This window comes from Coregonus clupeaformis, chromosome 12 (assembly GCF_020615455.1).
Source record: "Coregonus clupeaformis isolate EN_2021a chromosome 12, ASM2061545v1, whole genome shotgun sequence".
Lineage (NCBI taxonomy): Eukaryota > Metazoa > Chordata > Actinopteri > Salmoniformes > Salmonidae > Coregonus > Coregonus clupeaformis.
The window spans coordinates 31,704,663-31,723,405 of NC_059203.1; the positions used below are offsets into that span (position 1 = coordinate 31,704,663).

The 18,743-nt window shown below is 43.2% G+C and overlaps 1 protein-coding gene across 2 annotated transcripts in view; it reads left to right on the forward strand.

The window, feature by feature from the left end:
- Positions 1-15,949, forward strand: part of LOC121551563 (disks large-associated protein 4-like) — a 56,198-nt gene extending 40,249 nt beyond the window's left edge. Inside the window, exons 6-10 of one of the 2 annotated variants that reach the window (XM_045223803.1) lie at positions 253-350; positions 6,729-7,225; positions 9,865-9,956; positions 13,535-13,699; positions 15,674-15,949. In XM_045223803.1, the coding sequence (XP_045079738.1) occupies positions 253-350; positions 6,729-7,225; positions 9,865-9,956; positions 13,535-13,699; positions 15,674-15,913 (1,092 nt within the window). In that variant the 3' untranslated portion in view covers positions 15,914-15,949. Of the gene's footprint in view, positions 1-252; positions 351-6,728; positions 7,226-9,864; positions 9,957-13,534; positions 14,185-15,673 lie in introns of those variants that run through there. The other variant, XM_045223802.1, reaches the window with a different exon arrangement.
- The last annotated feature ends 2,794 nt before the right edge of the window (positions 15,950-18,743 follow it).

An 18,743-nucleotide genomic window follows, 5' to 3' on the forward strand; every position in this document is an offset into this window, starting at 1 on the left:
AACTCATGAGAGTACTCCCCATGCTTGACGATTTAAATTTTTTCAGACTCAATTGTTCAGGGTTTGGAATGAGACAGGTTGTCCTTTTTTTGCATTCGCACTCCGCAAATGGTCAGATCTCACAATGCTTGGAGAAGTGTGTAACGTCTCAAGAACCACATTAAAATGATATAGCAATCCTGGAAGACCACCAATTTCCTCCAGATTCAACATTTTACAGATTGATGACTGTGTTATCTGATTGGTTATTAGGTTGACTGCATTGAGGAGGAAGTCCAACGAGAGGAGACACCGACACCGCCATTGGCCAAATTCCAGTCAATCGGAATACAGGCAGACGACGGCTGGGAGTAAGTAACAGCACTTCCTGTCCCCCCGGTTATGACATGTCAACCATTTCCTATAAGGAAATAATATTTATGCTCTACACAATAAAATGTTGTCTAAATGTATTCATCCCTGAGGGGCCATTTTAATGTAGTCACTTAGAAAATGTCCATGATGTGAGAAAACAGTTACATGCCTGTTATGTTGCCAAGAGCATACAATATTTACATAAGCTGTTTTACAATGTCACATGCAAGATTTGAAGGTCATTCTGTAGTTCTGCAGCTTAGTACTTGTCAGGTAGTTAACATAGTTTTGTGATTTGAATGCCAGGAAGTCCTTGCATGCCACACTCTGCTTCACTCCCCTTTGTTCCCTCTCTTTGAAGTTTGAAGTTTTATTAGTCGTATTTACAGGATACACATGGTATACACCATCTAATGAAATGCTTACTTGCAGATTCCTTCACGACAATGCAGCAACAATAAGAAATAAGAAAAGATAAGAATACGAACATAAAGTAAATGGCTCAGGAGAATGGAATAAACATTCGAACATAAGTGGTCCTCTGTAGCTCAATTGGTAGAGCATGGCGCTTGTAACGCCAGGGTAGTGGGTTCGATCCCCGGGACCACCCATATGTAAAAATGTATGCACACATGACTGTAAGTCGCTTTGGATAAAAGCGTCTGCTAAATGGCATATAATAATAATAATAATAATAATAATAATAATAATAAGTATAATACAGGAAGGCACAATTTATAGTACATTTACACATGTATCAGGGACGGGGGGAACTCCTAGTTTGCATGCAGAGTTTTATGAAGTTGGTTGTCAGAATTCTCTCACAATTTGATTACATCTGAATGTGGCCTGTATCAGTTGATATCGTAGAAAGAGCCTAAACCAGGAGCTTTGTCTTACTTGACTCAAACAAAACTATGTATATACGGGTGTATACAGTTGAAGTCGGAAGTTTACATACACTTCGGTTGGAGTCATTAAAACTCGTTTTTCAACCACTCCACAAATGTCTTGTTAACAAACTATAGTTTTGGCAAGTCGGTTAAGACATCTACTTTGTGCATGAGACAAGTAATTTTTCCAACAATTGTTTACAGACAGATTATTTCACTTATAATTCACTGTATCACAATTCCAGTGGGTCAGAAGTTTACATCCACTAAGTTGACTGCCTTTAAACAGCTTGGAAAATTCCAGAAAATGATGTCATGGCTTTAGAAGCTTCTGATAGGCTAATTGACATCATTTAAATCAATTGGAGGTGTACCTGTGGATGTATTTCAAGGCCTACCTTCAAACTCAGTGCCTCTTTGCTTGACATCATGGGAAAATCAAAAGAAATCAGCCAATAAATAATTGTAGACCTCCACAAGTCTGGTTCATCCTTGGGAGTAATTTCCAAACGCCTAAAAGTACCACGTTCATCTGTACAAACAATAGTACGCAAGTATAAACTCTATGGGACCACGGAGCCGTCATACTGCTCAGGAAGGAGACGCGTTCTGTCTCCTAGAGATGAACGTACTTTGGTGCGAAAAGTGCAAATCAATCCCAGAACAACAGCAAAGGACCTTGTGAAGATTCTGGAGGAAACAGGTACAAAAGTATCTACATCCACAGTAAAACAAGTCCTATATCGACATAACCTGAAAGGCCGCTCAGCAAGGAAAAAGTCACTGCTCCAAAACCGCCATAAAAAAGCCAGACTACGGGTTTGCAACTGCACATGGGGACAAAGATCTGATGAAACAAAAATAGAACTGTTGGGCCATAATGACCATCGTTATGTTTGGAGGAAAAAGGGGGTAGTTTGCAAGCCGAAGAACACCATCCGAACCGTGAAGCACGGGGGTGGCAGCATCATGCTGTGGGGGTGCTTTGCTGCAGGAGGGACTGGTGCACTTCACAAAATAGATGGCATCATGAGGAAGGAAAATGATGTGGATATATTGAAGCAACATCTCAAGACATCAGTCAGGAAGTTAAAGCTTGGTCACAAATGGGTCTTCCAAATGGACAATGACCCCAAGCATACTTCCAAAGTTGTGGCAAAATGGCTTAAGGACAACAATAATAATAAATAATAATAATAATATGCCATTTAGCAGACGCTTTTATCCAAAGCGACTTACAGTCATGCGTGCATACATTTTTGTGTATGGGTGGTCCCGGGGATCGAACCCACTACCTTGGCGTTACAAGCGCCGTGCTCTACCAGCTGAGCTACAGTGGACCACAAAGTCCTGACCTCAATCCTATTGAGTGTATGTAAACTTCTGACCCACTGGGAATGTGATGAAAGAAATAAAAGCTGAAATAAATCAATTCTCTCTACTATTATTCTGACAATTCACATTCTTAAAATAAAGTGGTGATCCTAACTGACCTAAGACAGGGAAGTTTTACTAGGATTAAATATCAGGAATTGTGAAAAACTGAGTTTAAATGTATTTGGCTAAGGTGTATGTAAACTTCCGAGTTCAACTATATAAGGATATACTGTATAACTACTGTTGTTTAGGATGCCCATCTAAACAACAGTAGTCCTATTGCTAATAAAAACCTCAATGCTGTTTATTGGCATACCAACCTAGGGAAAGTATTCAGACCCCTTGACTTTTTCCACATTTTGTTACGTTACAGCCTTATTCTAAAATGAATTAAATATTATTGTTTCCTCAGCAATCTACACAAAATACCCCTTAATGACAAAGCAAAAACGGGTATAAGTATTCAGACCATTTGCTATGAGACTCGAAATTGAGCTCAGGTGCATCCTGTTTCTATTGATCATCCTTGAGATGTTTCTACAACTTGATTTGAGTCCACCTGTGGTAAATTAAATTGATTGGACATGATTTGGAAAGGCACACAGCTGTCTATATAAGGTCCCACTGTTGACAGGGCATACAGTGGCTTGCGAAAGTATTCACCCCCCTTGGCATTTTTACTATTTTGTTGCCTTACAACCTGGAATTAAAATTGAATTTTGGGGGGTTTGTATCATTTGATTTACACAACATGCCTACCGCTTTTAAGATGCAAAATATTTTTGTGTGTGAAATAAACAAGAACTAAGACAAAAAAATAGATAACTTGAGTGTGCATAAATATTCACCCCCCCCCCAAAGTCAATACTTTGTAGAGCCACCTTTTGCAGCAATTACAGCTGCAAGTCTCTTGGGGTATGTCTCTATAAGCTTGGCACATCTAGCCACTGGGATTTTTGCCCATTCTTCAAGGCAAGTTGGATAGGTTCCGCTGGTGTACAGCAATCTTTAAGTCATACTACAGATTCTCAATTGGATTGAGGTCTGGGCTTTGACTAGGCCATTCTAAGACATGTAAATGTTTCCCCTTAAACCACTCGAGTGTTGCTTTAGCAGTATACTTAGGGTCATTGCCCTGCTGGAAGGTGAACCTCCGTCCCTGTCTCAAATCTCTGGAAGACTGAAACAGGTTTCCCTCAAGAATTTCCCTGTATTTAACGCCATCCATCATTCCTTCAATTCTTACCAGTTTCCCAGTCCCTGCCGATGAAAAACATCCCCACAGCATGATGCTGCCACCACCATGCTTCACTGTGGGGATGGTGTTCTCGGGGTGATGAGAGATGTTGGGTTTGCGCTAGACATAGTGTTTTCCTTGATGGCCAAAAAGCTCAATTTTAGTCTCATCTGACCAGAGTAACTTCTTCCATATGTTTGGGGAGTCTCCCACGTGCCTTTTGGCGAACACCAAACGTGTTTGCAGCTCCTTCAGGGTTATCTTTGGTCTCTTTGTTGCCTCTCTGATTAATTCCCTCCTTGCCTGGTCCGTGAGTTTTGGTGGGCGGCCCTCTCTTGGCAGGTTTGTTGTGGTGCCATATTCTTTCAATTTTTAAAAAATGGATTTAATGGTGCTCCGTGGGATGTTCAAAGTTTCAGATATTTTTTTATAACCCAACCCTGATCTGTACTTCTCCACAACTTTGTCCCTGACCTGTTTGGAGAGCTCCTTGGTTTTCATGGTGCCGCTTGCTTGGTGTTGCCCCTTGCTTAGTGGTGTTGCAGACTCTGGGGACTGATAACAGGTGTATATATACTGAGATCATGTGACAGATCATGTGACACTTAGATTGCGCACAGGTGGACTTTATTTAACTAATTATGTGACTTCTGAAGGTAATTAGTTGCACCAGATCTTATTTAGTGGATTCATAGCAATGGGGGTGAATACATATGCACACAACACATTTCCGTTATTTATTTTGTAGAATTAATTGAAATGTATTTTGTGTATGTCCATTACATGAAATCCAAATAAAAATCAATTTAAATTACAGGTTGTAATGCAACAAAATAGGAAAAATGCCAAGGGGGATGAATACTTTTGCAATGCACTGTATCAGAGCAAAAACCAAGCCATGAAGTCGAAGGAATTGTCCGTAGAGCTCCAAGACAGGATTGTGCCGTGGCACAGATCTGGGGAAGGGTACCAACAAATGTCTGCAGCATTGAAGGTCCCCAAGAACACAGTGGCCTCCATCATTCTTCAATGGAAGAAGTTTGGATCCACCAAGACTCTTCCTAGAGCTGGCCTGCCGGCCAAACTGAGGAATCGGGGGAGAAGGGCCTTGGTCAGGGAGGTGACCAAGAACCCAATGGTCACTCTGACAGAGCTCTAGAGTTCCTCTGTGGAGATGGGAGAACCTTCCAGAAGGACAACCATCTCTGCAGCACTCCACCAATCAGGCCTTTATGGTAGAGTGGCCAGACGGAAGCCACTCCTCAGTAAAAGGCACATGACAGCCCGCTTGGAGTTTACCAAAAGGCACCTAAAGACTCTCAGACCATGAGAAACAAGATTCTATGGTCTGATGAAACCAAGATTGAACTCTTTGGCCTGAATGCCAAGCATCACGTCTGGAGGAAACCTGGCACCATCCCTACGATGAAGCATGGTGGTGGCAACATCATGCTGTGGGGATGTTTTTCAGCAGCAGGGACTTGGAGACTAGTCAGGATCGAGGCAAAGATGAACAGAGCAAAGTACAGAGAGATCCTTGACGAAAACCTGCTCCAGACCGCTCAGGACCTCAGACTGGGGAGAAGGTTCACCTTCCAACAGGACAACGACCCTAAGCACACAGCCAAGACAACGCAGGAGTGGCTTCCGGACAAGTCTCTGAATGTCCTTGAGTGGCCCAGCCAGAGCCCGGACTTGAACCTAATTGAACATCTCTGGAGAGATCTGAAAATTGATGTGCAGCAATGCTCCCCATCCAACCTGAGATAGCTTGAGGTAATCTACAGAGAGGAATGGGAGAAACTCCCCAAATACAGGTTTGCCAAGCTTGTAGCGTCATACCCAAGAAGACTCAAGGCTGTAATCGCTGACAAAGGTGCTTCAACAAAGTACTGTGTAAAGGGTCTGAATACTTATGTACATTTGATTTTTCAGTCTTTTATTTTTAATAAATTTGCAAACATTTTAAAAAACCTGTTTTTGCTTTGTCATTATGGGGTATTGTGTGTAGATTGATGAGGGTGGAAAAAACAATTTAATCTATTTTAGAATAAGGCTGTAACGTAACAAAAAGTGGAAAAGGTCAAGGGGTCTGAATACTTTCCGAACGCACTGTCTGTCCCTTATCCCCCTATTATTATAATTGATTATTATCCTATTAACCATGAATATTCAGACTTCTAAGTATCCATAGTATTTTCCACAGATTTACGTCTATTCCCCTCGTTTGGCGTTTTCTGTTCTATCACTTGAATGGGAAAGCAGGATCGTAGCCATGGTCAGACGATGGTCAGGGTTTGTGCGAACTGCCCGTTCCCCAGCCAAGCCCTTTTCCCATACATGTAATGAGTCATAGAGATGGATAGAGGTCGAACTTGCCACAAAAGACAGTGATACCGTGTGCAACGCAATTTTTTAAAATAGTTAATTGTGTGGTATGCCCTCTATCCATCTCTATGGTCTAGTCTAGGTTCTGTGTGTTATACCTGTATTGATCAGTTCAGGATGAAGTGTCTGGCGTTGAGAACATTGCTTGGTTTGTTTTGTAGCAGGAAAAGGCTTGGTCATAATTTTTCCCCATGTCTTTGTTTTTACTCACAAGAATAACAAATGTGATGTTTTTTTCACTTACAGAAGCAGTCGGGGTTGGTTTGACTTTGGTTGGCTTTAGGTTGAGGTTGGTGTTAGGGTGCAGGCACATTCTGGTTCTTGAAGTTTACTTATCCATATTAGTCTTAACAATAATATATATTGCATTGTCTTGACAGAATAACATTATTAGAGATGTATTGTCCGTTTTCACCATTGTTATTGAATGAGCATTGACCACTTTCTCCTGTGTCACTTTTGTGTGTGTGTGTTTTCAGGTTCAGTCACTCCAGTAGCATGGCCTCCAAGCAGGAGACAGACTCAGACACACAGGACCTCCCGGTCATCTCCCACGCCAAGCCTGCCCCCGAGAAGAAGAGCATGGTCAACAACGCCTGCCAATCCATGGACTCTCCCCCGTTTGACGGGCAGGTCAGCCAAGGCAACGGATCAAATCCCACCAGTACGTCTCCACCTCCACTACGGCAGTTCCTCAACCGCTCCACCACACGGTCCTCCTCCGACTCCTTCGCCGAGAGCCTGGACCCGGCCCTGGACCCCTCGTTCCTGCCCCCTCCGGACCCCTGGCTGGAGAGTGGGAACGGGAATGGGAATGGGGGCAGTGGGATCCCTAACGCGGTGCCCCTTCCAGGCCCTGCTTGCCGGCGGGACGGCCACTGGTTCCTCAAGCTGCTGCAGGCAGAGACGGGCCGCATGGAGGGCTGGTGCCAGCAGATGGAGCAGGAGACCAAAGACAACCAGCTCTCAGAGGAGGGTAAGACACACTTTTGTATACAGCCCCACCATCCACATTATGACAGTGGATTGCTCTACAAAGTGGTCTGACCTGATGACCTGATCTGACCTGACCCAATGGCTCAAAGCCTGGCTAGGGTTCAACCACAACACACACACACACACTCTGCAGTGGATGAGGCGGTAATACCTGGGGTTAACACACAGACAGGCCTCTAATTCCAGAATTATACTAATGTACTCTGGACCTGATTACAGACCCAGATTAGATTAGTGCCTCAACATCAGGGTGAAATGACACACACACACACACACACACACACACACACTGCACAGTCCTAACACAAAATCTCAGTCAAGCATGCATACTATATCAGAATATCTTGACCAAACTAAGAAAAAGCAAAGGGCATTTTGTGTCAGTGTGTGTATCTGCGCGTGTGCAGTGTGTGTGCTCGCGCATGCATTTCTCTCACTGTTAGCACGATAGAGTTGACATTGAATCTCATTACTGCAGGACCATAGAAACACCTGGTTCTGCTGGCCCCCTAATCTCATTGCCATAACCTCATCATCCAGTGGTCCTATTTTTTTTTTAAATCAATTTCACCAACACAAATGTTTGTCCGTTTTGATGCAGCACTAAAACCAGAGACTAAAGTAATAAATACTGGATGAAGAAGGGACGATGCCAGTATTGCGATACTCGTTAATATATTGGCAAGGAAACAAAACACGAAGCAGATTGAACTTCTTTAGAAAAACAGCCCAATGTTGGAAACAAACATCATTATGTTGTCATACAGAGTCACATTTATTTATTTTCCAAGCTATAGCACACAATATTTTACATACAGCAGGTTTTTAAAGGACCAGTGTAAAAAATATTGAGATACTGGTATCGTCACCGCCCTGGTATCTTTGGAGGCTTAGAGTGCTGCCTTTAAAGAGGATAACACTGTCCATTACACTGTAATCCTCTTGGGTGGCCCCCATGTAGTCGTTTTGACAATATTGGAAAAGCCTTAACGTCCATCTCTAGTCTAGACACCACATATTTGCTTGGGTTTGTTTGGGAACGTTGCTGGGATGGTTTGCTGCGTTAATGTGATGTTCCTGTTTGAACAGGCTGAGGTTTTTCTCCCTCACAAATCATCTTGCCTCCCTGTGACTCAAATCCTTTTCACAGATGTCCTTGTGTGCAGTCTAGATGTCAGTTTAGTTGTACAGATAGGGGGAAGTGTGTAGAGACAATCTCCTCTCTTAAGGTGGTAGTGTTCTAAACCCATACTTTCTCGGGACTAGTGACCTTTTAGCGTGGAGTCTGCGCTCAAAAATGTGCTTTTTATTTTTTTATTTTTTCATTTATTTAACCTTTATTTAACCAGGTAAGCCAGTTGAGAACAAGTTCTCATTTACAACTGCGACCTGGCCAAGATAAAGCAAAGCAGTGCGATAAAAACAACAACACAGAGTTACATATGGGGTAAACAAAACGTACAGTCAAAAATACAACAGAAAATATATATACAGTGTGTACGAATGTAGCAAGTTATGGAGGTAAGGCAATAAATAGGCCATAGTGCAAAATAACTACAATTAGTATTAACACTGGAGTGATAGATGTGCAAAATATTATGTGCAAATAGAGATACTGGGGTGCAAATGAGCAAAATAAATAACAATATGGGGATGAGGTAGTAGGGTGGGCTAATTTCAGATGGGCTGTGTACAGGTGCAGTGATCGGTAAGGTGCTCTGACAACTGATGCTTAAAGTTAGTGAGGGAGATAAGAATCTCCAGCTTCAGAGATTTTTGCAGTTCGTTCCAGTCATTGTCAGCAGAGAACTGGAAGGAATGGCAGCCAAAGGAGGTGTTGGCTTTGGGGATGACCAGTGTGATATACCTGCTGGAGCGCATACTACGGGTGGGTGTTGCTATGGTGACCAATGAGCTAAGTTACGGTGGGGATTTGCCTAGCAGTGGTTTATAGATGGCCTGGAGCCAGTGGGTTTGACGACGAACATGTAGTGAGGACCAGCCAACAAGAGCGTACAGGTCACAGTGATGGGTAGTATATGGGGCTTTGGTGACAAAACGGATGGCACTGTGATAGACTACATCCAATTTGCTGAGTAGAGTGTTGGAGGCTATTTTGTAAATGACATCGCCGAAGTCAAGGATCGGTAGGATAGTCAGTTTTACGAGGGCATGTTTGGCAGCATGAGTGAAGGAGGCTTAATTGCGAAATAGGAAGCCGATTCTAGATTTCATTTTTGATTGGAGATGCTTAATGTGAGTCTGGAAGGAGAGTTTACAGTCTAACCAGACACCTAGGTATTTCTTGACTCTCAGTACGTAGCAGAACAGTCTTGTTTTTGAGAATGTCCTGAAATTGATGTATCGGAAGACCAGATACACGTCAGTTGCTATGAGGAAAGTTTATAAGCATTAGGTTAGAGTTTTGTTCCTAAATGGAACAACGAGAGACACTCCTTGACACGCTCTGTTGATTGGCATTGCATTCCCAATGCCCCAACAAAGTGTGTGTGTGAGTGTCTGTCTGCCCGACTGCCTGTCTACCTGCCTGTCTGTCTTTCTGTCTGTGCACGTGTGTGTCAGTATGACTCAATTTGTATGTATTCCTGTTATCTGCAGTGTTGGGGAAGGTCCGCAGTGCAGTGGGCAGTGCTCAGCTCCTCATGACCAAGAAATTTGAGCAGTTCAGAGGACTGTGTGAACAAAACTTGGTAAGGATCAACTCTCCATATTACAACTCACCCATACACACATCACCAGACAAAACAACACTACCCCACCAAAACACCATCACATCACCAGACAAAACAATACTACCCCACCACAACACCATCACATAACCAGACAAAACAATACTACCCCACAACAACACCATCATATCACCAGACAAAACTATACTATTACATACTCTATACACACATCAAATAACCAGACATAACAAAAGTTACCCCAACCCAACACCCTTACATTACCAGATAATCAACCCTGCATACTTACATTACCAGAAAAGCCCTTACATTACCAGAAAAGCCCTTACATTACCAGATAATTAACCCCACATACTTACATTACCTGAAAACACCTTACATTACCAGATAATCAACCCCACATACTTACATTACCAGATAATCAATCCCACATACTTACATTACCAGAAAAGCCCTTACATTACCAGAAAAGCCCTTACATTACCAGATAATTAACCCCACATACTTACATTACCTGAAAACACCTTACATTACCAGATAATAAACCCCACATACTTACATTACCAGAAAACCCCTTACATTACCAGATAATCAACCCCACATACTTACATTACCTGAAAACCCCTTACATTACCAGATAATCAACCCCACATACTTACAGTGCATTCAGAAAGTATTCAGACCCCTTGACTTTTTCCACATTTTGTTACGTTACAGCATTATTCTAAAATGGATTTTAAAAATAATAATCCTCAGCAATCTACACAGAATACCCTATAATGACAAAGTGAAAACGTAGAAATGTTTGCAAATGTATTAAAAATAAAAAACGGAAATACCTTATTTACATAAGTATTCAGACCCTTTGCTATGAGACTTGAAATTGAGCTCAGGTGCATCCTGTTTCCATTGATCATCCTTGAGATGTTTCTACAACTTGACTGGAGTCCACTTGTGGTAAATTCAATTGATTGGACATGATTTGGAAAGGCACACACCTGTCTATATAAGGTCCCACATGTAGAGCTCAGAGACAGGATTGTGTCGAGGCACAGATCTGGGGAAGGGTACCAAAAAATTTCTGCATCATTGAAGGTCCCCAAGAACACAGTGGCCTGCATCGTTCTTAAATGGAAGAAGTTTGGAACCACCAAGACTCTTCCTAGAGCTGGCCGCCCGGCCAAACTGAGCAATCAGGGGAGAAAGGCCTTGGTCAGGGAGGTGACCAAGAACCCAATGGTCACTCTGACAGAGCGCCAGAGTTACTCTGTGGAGATGGGAGAACCTTCCAGAAGGACAACCATCTCTGCAGCACTCCACCAATCAGGCCTTTATGGTAGTGGCCAGACAGAAGCCACTCCTCAGTAAAAGGCACATGACAGCCCACTTGGAGTTTGCCAAAAGGCACCTAAAACAAGATTCTCTGGTCTGATGAAACCAAGATTGAAATCTTTGGCCTGAATGCCAAGCGTCACATCTGGAGGAAACCTGGCACCATCCCTATGGTGAAGCGTGGTGGTGGCAGCACCATGCTGTGGGGATGTTTTTCAGTGGCAGGGACTTGGAGACTAATCAGGATCGAGGCAAAGATGAACGGAGCAAAGTACATAGAGATCCTTGATGAAAACCTGCTCCAGAGTGCGAAGGACCTCAGACTGGGACGAAGGTTAATCTTCCAACAAGACAATGACCCTAAGCACACAGCCAAGACAACGCAGGAGTGGCTTCGTGACAAGTCTATGAATGTCCTTGAGTAGCCCAGCCAGAGCCCGGACTTGAACCCGATCGAACATCTCTGGAGAGACCTGAAAATAGCTGTGCAGCGATGCTCCCCATCCAACCTGACAGAGCTTGAGAGGATCTACAGAGAAGAATGGGAGTAACTCCCCAAATACAGGTGTGCCAAGCTTCTAGCGTCATACCCAAGAAGACTCGAGGCTGTAATCGCTGCCAAAGGTGCTTCAACAAAGTACTGAGGAAAGGGTCTGAATACTTATGCAAATGTGATATTTCAGTCTTTTATTTTAAATGTATTTTTAAATTTTAATAGATTTGCAAAAATTTCTAAAAACCTGTTTTTGCTTTCTCATTATGGGGTATTGTGTGTAGATTGATGAGGAAAAAAACAATTTTATCCATTTTAGAATAAGGCTGTAACGTAACAACATTTGGAAAAGTCAAGGGGTCTGAATACTTTCCGAATGCACTGTACATTACCAGAAACCCCTTACATTACCAGATAATCAACCCCACACACTTACATTACCAGATAATCAAATAATGAACATGGTGATAATCAACCCATCCATCCTACACCCTGCTTTACTTTATATATATTGTTTTATCTTTATTTATCTGGGCCAATTGTGCATTAATGGTTGTGTAGTGAACCTTTGGGCTAGGGATTAATTGTGAAATTATGTGCAATCCTGATATAATTCTATGAAAAGGCACCCAGATCCAGAATAAGTGGAACCACTGTACCATTTCATAAGGAGTTTGACATCATAAATGTTTTTTCCCAATATTTTGTATTTATTTATGGACAATTTTCTATTGGATGCTTTTCCTATCATTACACAGGAGAAATGTTTATCAGAAACAAGATTGTTTTCCTTTTCAGCTGAAGACAGTTTCAGCTTTTTTCATGCTAGTTCTACCATCTTTTGTTGTGTTTTTTGAAATCCCACACAAAGAGAATGGTCTCCTATCTGACGATCCTGACAGCAGAATTAGCATGATAGAAACAAGGAGGCGAGTTGAGCCAAAAGGCTGTGGATAGGGGCTCAAACCCCAGTCTAGTTGCAGCTGCAAAGATGCTGTGTGGGCAAGAAACACAAGCAGACCCAACCATACTAAAGAGCTTTAGTAACATAATGAGTGAGTCAGGTGAAAAAATTGTATGGAACCCCAGTTCTCTGAAGAAAATGAAGGAGATATCTCACTATGGGGAATGCAAGAGAGGGCGTGTCCCATAATGAGATGTCGCACTGAGTCGACTGAAAGAGAACAAGTCGAAGTGTGAACGTCAAACCATCCATCTGCTCTGACTGACTTAGTTTACACACTTTAAAAGGAGATAAGGCAAAACCGAGTGCCTCCCAATTTCCTACGGTTTATGTGAAGTGGTCAGTCCACCTTTCTATTGCTTTTTATTTATTAAGTATTTATACTTCATCAAGCAGGGGAAAACATCTAGGAATAGTCCCAATACAGCAGTATACAGTTTTTACAGGCATACATTAAATGACAATACAGTAACATCAACATCCACACCTTCCAACAGAATACATACACAGAAACACAGTATTTACCCAGAAAAAGTCAGATGGAATTCAACTATTCAGTTTGACAAGAGGTCTTCTGTCATTGTGTTGTAGGACAGCTCCCTCTAGTGTCAAAAGTGGGCAAAGCAACACTGAATTAATTTCAAATCTGCCCTTTATCCTTCTCTCCTTTTCTCCCTCCCTATTCCTCTCTGCCCTTCTTACATCCTCTCTCTTCTTCACTATTTCTTTCTTTTCTTCCACTTTCCCACATCCCTCTTTCTCCCCCATTTTATCCTTTCTCTCTCCCTTCAGAATGTGAACGCCAACCTGCGGCCCACAGCCCAGGACCTGGCAGGCTTCTGGGACCTGCTGCAGCTCTCCATCGAGGACATCAGCCTCAAGTTTGACGAGCTCTACCACCTCAAGTCCAGCGACTGGCAGCCCCCTGCCGTGGCCCACTCGCCCCCCGAGCGGAAGGTACTTCCCACCCCTGCTGCCCAGTGCCCAGGCTGGGGTAGGAAAGCCGCCGAAACCGGCCTCTCTCCTCCCTCCCCACCTCCCCTCTCACTTCCCCCCTCCCTGTGTGAAATGAACCAGCCAAATGTAAAGGGGCTAGAGAGAAGACAAGTCCCTTTACACATGCATGGGGCTCAATCTCAAAGAGGGCAGTTTGTTTATGACTGTTTCTGCGGTTTAAGCCCCTCCTTTGAGAATGCATGTCGGGGTACAAGACATGCTCTGATCTGATGTCTCAAGCATGGTAATGGCAGAGCTGCATCACGTCATGGAATGTGGCCTGGCTTTCTGCTCTCTCCTGGGCATGTGTGTGTGTATGTGTTTGGTTTTACTATCCTTGTGGGGACCAGAAGGAAAAGTCGGACAAGAGGGGACATATGGCTGGTCCCCACAAGGAAAAAGGCTATTTTAGGCATAGGGTTAGAGTTACAATTGGGGTTAAGGTTAGAATTAGGGTTAAGGTTTAGGGTTTGGGTTTAGGGTTATGTTAAGGCACGTGTCAAACTCATTCCACGGAGGTCCCAGTGTCTACGGATTTTCGCTCCTCCCTTGTACTTGATTGATGAATTAAAGTATCTAATTAGTAAAGAACTCCCATCACCTGGTTGTGTGTGTGTGTGTCTGTCGTTATCTGTCTCTCTGTGTGCGACACTGTGCGTGTGGGGGTGGTAGGGGGGTGATTAGTTGGTATGATGCGTGTGGCAGTGGTAGGGGGATGATTAGGTGGTATGATGCGTGTGGGAGTGGTAGGGGGTGATTAGGTGGTATGATGCGTGTGGGAGTGGTAGGGGGGTGATTAGGTGGTATGATGCGTGTGGCAGTGGTAGGGGGATGATTAGGTGGTATGATGCGTGTGGGAGTGGTAGGGGGGTGATTAGGTGGTATGATGCGTGTGGGAGTGGTAGGGGGGTGATTAGGTGGTATGATGCGTGTGGGAGTGGTAGGGGGTGATTAAGTTGGTATGATGTGTGTGGGGGTGGTAGGGGGATGATTAGGTGGTATGATGCGTGTGGGAGTGGTAGGGGGGTGATTAGGTGGTATGATGCGTGTGGGAGTGGTAGGGGGGTGATTAGGTGGTATGATGCGTGTGGGAGTGGTAGGGGGGTGATTAGGTGGTATGATGCGTGTGGGGGTTGTAGCGGGGTGATTAGTTGGTATGATGCGTGGTAGATTGAGTAAAGTACTACGTTTCGGTGGATCTGTGCTTCAACTACTTTGACTTCATGCCGCTATTTCACTATGACTGCAGTGATTCTGCATTGGATTAAATGTGGTTCATCCAATGTCCTCATCATAAAATGCATTATTTGAGTACCAAACCAACCTCTAGCCTCTACCTACTTAGGCACTAGGTATATTTGAGAAGAGGTTATTGTTGGTTTGGGATTCAGGGATGCAATATGAATTCAGTGTCTAGTCCAAGAAAGAGTTGCCATCAATGTCCTATATTTGGCTATACTGTCCATATTATGTCTATCCTGTCCGTATTTTGTCTAGATTGTCCATATAATGTGTCAAGCCAACCACCTTGTACATTTTTTGTAGAAACCATAATCAAAACGTCACTGTCAAAGATCCATGTCTACCAAATGAAACTCACTAGGCTATTTTTTATAACCTCTGTATTACCTTTCGTTGCTTCGTTGCTTTTGGAAGAAAACCTTGTATCTCAAAAACTGAAACTTTTCAGGAAACCTAAAAAAAAGCCATATTTGACCATGAATGAACATACAAGCACAAAACTTCAGAAGTGATTTGGTCCTAAAGTCCTATAATCTTTAGTGGGGGGATACTGCTTTCAGTTCATCAACAAAAAAAGGTTATCTTTTAACAGCAACAACGCCTCTCACTCTCTCATCTCTCCGCCCTCAACCCCCCGTCTCTTCTGTCCCTTTGTGGTTAACTCCATCCATTGCGGCTCACCACCACAACCAGGAGGACCAGAAAGAGCCCCCTCCTCCAGTGCCAAAGAAGCCCGTTAAGGGGAGGCCGATGCTGGGCCGTGAGAAGAGCGCCGACTCCGCCTCTTCCACCTCTTCGGCGGAGAAGCACCGGACAGAAGCCCGCAAGCGCCTGCTGGCCGCCAAGAGGGCCGCCTCGGTTCGGCAGAACTCAGCCACGGAGAGCGCTGACAGTATCGAGATCTACGTCCCAGAGGCCCAAACACGTCTCTGAGAGAGAGAGAGAGAGAGGGGGGTGGAGGGAGGAGATAGGAGGAACTGCCTCTGAGATGGATGGAGGGAGGGAGGGTTGGGGTCTTCTCTCCATACACACACAGGGTAGGCTGGTCCTGGTGGCAGCACATCTAGATTAAGTGAGAAAGAGAGGAAACAAGAAAATAAAAACTTTTGGGCTGTAGACTATATGGGGAACTCTCGTCTCCTTTCACGAGGGTGCCATGGAAAAACCTCAACCACAAACTTTGTTACTATTGTTAGTACTCTTGATTATTACGAAAATTATAAAAATGGTTATTGATGATGATATTATTATCTCCTAAAGAAACTATATCAAGACTGTTTTCGATGTACCTGTATCTTGGCTGTAACAAATCTAAAAAGCGGACAGAGTAAGCATTTGTGCTTTCCTACGCCCCTCCCTGACTCCCTCCCTCACTCTCCCATGCCTTGGCCAACCCGTAGTTTGCACAACGCCACCATGTGGTTTAATGTACACACACGTACTCAGAGGAGCACACACAAGCACACTCACATGCTTCAGATCCTCAGCTATCTATGTCTTCCTGGTGCTTTTTTGTTTGTTTTTATTTGTTTTGTAAGAGCCCTTTGCCTGCATTGAAAGCATTTCTAGATTCTTAAGTGATTTTGGAGAGCAGGGAACCAAAAACTAAGGGGGAAATATGGGATTGGGGTATTTTAATGTCAAATATCACCACTTGTATAAGTGAGATCTATTGAAAGCACAATTGATGTTTCCTTAGTTCATTTTTTGTTTTTTAAAAAGGCATATGATTTTTTAAAATATATACAATTTTAGGTACTTTTTAACTGACTCAAAACACACTCACACGTCAATATTTACTGGAATGTCATTTGAATATCCTACTTTTCCATTGAGATTATATTGTTTTCTGCCATTTTGGTTTTAGGATGTATTCATCAGCCAATGTCCACAGTCCCATGACAATGGCCACGCTTTGTACTTTCATGTCTTTGTATTGCTTTGTGAATTTATTTCTAGGTCATATTCATCAAGCACCAAACGGGGGGGTACTACTTGAATAATCAGTTTCACCTTTTCTAAAGGTGTGCCCTAATGAATAATACCATGGTGTGGGTATATCAGAGCAATTGAACATAATTCAGGGAAGAGTGAAGGACCAGGACCACCATTGAGAACAATCCCACTGGGCAAAATGTGTTTAAGTCTGCATTGTTTCCTCGTTGTTTCAAGATACTTTACCAGCGGAATGATGTTGCATCATTGTGGTTATTTCATTGAACATTTAAAAAGCCAGTAGGTTTTTAAAGTAGGTACTTCCAGCAACTCAAGCTTGGTTGCAGCAGCAGCAATATCACAGGAATGAAAGGTTAGAGGGGTTTATTTCCACCAACTTCTGCCCCAGCACACCTTTGGTGTTTTGTCGTCACTGTAAATGAGTAAATGAGTAAATGAGTTGGCACAGATGCAGGTGCGTTTCCCACATGGGACTCAATATATACGTTGAAAAACATGTGGTCCATTCCACTGTGAAATTCCAGTCACTCCAACCATGATTTGAATTGCCCTCCTATAGAGAATTTAAAAGGAATTAAGCCCAATATGGACTTGTGGTTAAGCATCAATTAACTTTGACTAATGGCCGCTAAATGACAGTATTGTAGGTAACTACTCTCCACACTGCACTCGGCAATGGGAATTTGTTATTGATACACTACTCTGAATATTCAGTGCTACTGTAGATATTTGCTACTGTATGGGGCGGCAGGTAGCCGAGCGAATGGTCGCTGGTTTGAATCCCCAAGCCAACTAGGTGAAAAATATGTCAATGTGCCCTTTAGCAAGGCACTTAAGCCTAATTACTCCTGTAAGTTGCTCTGGATAAGAGTGTCTGCTAAATGACTAAAATCATGTAAATGTAATGTATTTTTCCACATCATGGATCCTGACCAGACACCCTCTTCAAAAGAGATGGCTAGAGAAAGGAAAGGAGACAAGAAAAGAGTCTAGGAGAGGAAAACCTGTCTGACTATTGAGATGCTTCAGTAACACTTTGTGAAGCCATGTTGGAAGTTGTTATCTTATCCCCCCTACTGGTAATATTTTGCACTACATCTCAATTGTCCATGATGCTTTTGGAGGAAAGGATATCATCCTGGAATGAAGACGAAACACATTGTTGTTTTTATTTGTTAAACCAAGCACCCTGTCATATTGCTGCCTTGTTAAATATCATCCCCAAATACCTACACTTTTTTAAATTGAGACAAATCATTAAATATCTATTACATTACATCTATGTCATTTGTTTGCCATCCTTTGTTTTTGAAAATGCTGTTGTTGGTACAAAAAATTTTATAAATTACCATTGTGCCTCTATGGGAAGTAAGTATAGCTATATCAACGCGGATTCACTCTTTTAAGATGCCTGTAAAAGTGGAATGGGGGCCACCCGTCTAAGGTCACTACGGACCCGGGATCGATCCCAGGCGGCACACAATTGGTCCAGCATCGTCCGGGTTAGGGAAGGGTTTGGCTGGCCAGGATGTCCTTGTCCCATCACGTTCTAGCGACTCCTTGTGGCGGGCCGGGCGCCTGCAAGCTGACTTCGGTCGCCAGCTGGACGGTGTTTCCTCCGACACATTGGTGCAGCTGGCTTCCGGGTTAAGCGAGCGGTGTGTCAAGAAGCAGTGCGGCTTGGCAGGATCGTGTTTCGGAGGATGCATGGCTCTCGACCTTCGCCTCTCCCAAGTCCATATGGGAGTTGTAGCGATGGGACAAGACTGTAACTACCAATAGGATATCACGAAATTTGGGAGAAAAA